General features: G+C 37.5%; 1 protein-coding gene across 1 annotated transcript in view; it reads right to left on the reverse strand.

The window, feature by feature from the left end:
• Positions 1-2,753, reverse strand: part of cdc40 (cell division cycle 40 homolog (S. cerevisiae)) — a 30,765-nt gene that overhangs the window by 12,978 nt on the left and 15,034 nt on the right. Inside the window, exon 13 of the mRNA XM_014011567.1 lies at positions 967-1,043. Within this exon, the coding sequence (XP_013867021.1) occupies positions 967-1,043 (77 nt within the window). The remainder of the gene's footprint in view (positions 1-966; positions 1,044-2,753) is intronic.

Genomic DNA, 2,753 nt, shown 5'->3' on the forward strand with positions numbered 1-2,753 from the left:
TTTTCAGATTTACTGTCCTGATCCCTGTTACAGAAATTATTCCAGTTTGTAGACAACTCACAAAATATATCTAAATTTAGTTGTCCCCACTGTACATGTCAACCCCTTCAGACATTTACCTGTATAATGAGCCTTAAAAATCTGTCATTTTCGTAAAAAAAAATTAATTGCACACAGGGGGGTTGGGGGGTGCAGGTGGACCATCAGCCGCGGAGGGGAGGGGAGGGGGCAGGGTGCAGGCGGACTGTCAGCTTCTGTATCAGAAGGAAATGAGGGTTGAAGAACTTGTTTCTAGCAATAGAGTGGGTTGGAAGTGGATATTTGATGTTAATAAATTGTTTTTAACGTCCTACAGGCTCTGACATGTTGAATAAATTAGAAACTAAATTTTTGAAAGATTCCATAAAACGAAAAAAATCTGTGAGATTTCTCTATACATCCATATACACAAGAATTTCACTGAAAACGCAAGTAAAAGATGAGATGTTAGGTGTTTATTGACCAAAGTTATAAATATTTAATTATGTAGTATTTGTAACATGACAGTTACTGCAAGTATATTGATTAGGATGAACAGAAATACTGGTTTTTGATTATTTATTACATAATGCACCAGATTATAACACCACCACATTTTGTAACAACTGCCGCAAAATGTAATAATGTTATTACATAATGTGTTGAAGACTTTTATTACATTTTGTGTCAATTATTACATAATGCGGTTTTAGCGCGAGTTTATCACATTTTGAAGCCTGATTTTATTACATTATTACATAATGTGTCAATGCAAAATAAGGTCTTACAAAGCCTATCTGAATAAGCAGTATGAACTGAACTGTTCTTATTAAAAATGACCAACATGGAACAGTATGAGTCTACTTCAATGTGTTAATGCATGTTKATGCTCTCTAAGGTACACTGCTCTGTGTTTGCATTTATTTTTCCCATAATTTGYCTACTCACCATTGGGAGATAGTGTCACAGCTGGCATGGAGTGCATACTGGGCTCAGCAATGTACTTAAAATCCACAGGGATGTCCCTGAAAAAGGCACAAAGCACTGTTAGTATGTGAAGGAGGGTTAAACATTGGAGAAAAGACCCTGTGACACCCTCAAAGGGACACAATTTCAAACATGTTTGTTCACTTTTACAGCTGTTTACGCCAGCTCAATAAACTTCCCGTTACAGTTAAGTTATGCAAATAACTCCATGAAACCTGAAAGATGCCTTTGATGTTGAACCGTGACCAACAACCAATTATTTATGAATTCTCTTTTTGCCGTTTCATACAAGCTCCAACCTTTTCACGCTCTGCTGTTTCTTCATTTAAACAAAGATAGGCATCTGAGTTATTTGATTTTAATTGGTCTGAAAAAGATCATTCAGACCACGTTTGTTTGTATCAGAATGTCTGTGTGCTTATTTTTCTGATCTCCTGGAACATGCTGCAGTGTAAAAGAAATGTTAGTAATGTGTTCTTTTGCTTTCTTGTGTTAGTTAGTTCACAATGAATATGTGTTGGTTTGTAAACCTGAATGAGTCAMACCATCTGCTGGCATTCATTTAGTCAAAGAAAGAGACATATTTGTTTTTTTTTCTGTGGTAAATAACAGCTGGAGCTGACTGACTGCACTTTGTACWAGGGTTGGGCAATATTGGCAAATAAATTAATCACGATTAATTGTGGTATTTAGCCGATAACGATTAATTTGAYGATTAATCCCCCGGAGTCCMTGGACACCCTTGTGTCCTGGTCACATAACCAATTTATAGGGAGAAAATTGGCTCTTTGTAAAAATCTGTTCCAATTTGTGTCAAAATTACAGACTTCAGGCTGTACATCAAACTTTAAATTCTGTTGATAGATAAATAAATTACACAACTTTTTTTTAATGTTTGTTATATTTGAAGCAGAGAGGAGCACCAAGCAGTTAGTCTGCCTGGTGGCATTAATCGTATTAATCGTCGAGTGCCAAAAATTAATCGATTGTTTTTCTGACGATTAATTGCACACGATACGATTATGCACAACCCTACTTTGTAAACATATGCAGAAAACTAATAATGAGTAATAAGGAAGCAATGAAAGCAGTATATTAATTCTTCACTTACTTCTTCCAAGAAAAACAAATAAAAAGACAAAGTTAAAACCATTAATGCAAACAAAGCAGCATTTTTATAGTGTTTGTAAATTAGCTTTAGTTTGCAAGGAAGACAACCAGCAGTGAGACTAATAACCGCAACCAGTAGGAGAATGCAAACACACACACACACACACACACACACACACACACACACACACACACACACACACACACACACACACACACACAAACACACACACAAACACACACACACACAAACACACACACACACACACACACACACACACACACACTAACTAGAAACACACACACAAACACACACACACACAAACACACACACACACACACACACACACACACACACACACACACAAACACACACACAAACACACACACACAAACACACACACACACACACACACACACACACACACACACACACAAACACACACACAAACACACACACACACACACACACACACACACACACACACACACACACACACACACAAACACACACACACACACACAAACACACACACAAACACACACACCCACACACACACACACACACACACACACACACACACACACACACACACACACACACACACACACAAACACACACACAAACACACACACCC

Source organism: Austrofundulus limnaeus, unplaced genomic scaffold (genome assembly GCF_001266775.1).
Source record: "Austrofundulus limnaeus strain Quisiro unplaced genomic scaffold, Austrofundulus_limnaeus-1.0 Scaffold82, whole genome shotgun sequence".
NCBI lineage: Eukaryota > Metazoa > Chordata > Actinopteri > Cyprinodontiformes > Rivulidae > Austrofundulus > Austrofundulus limnaeus.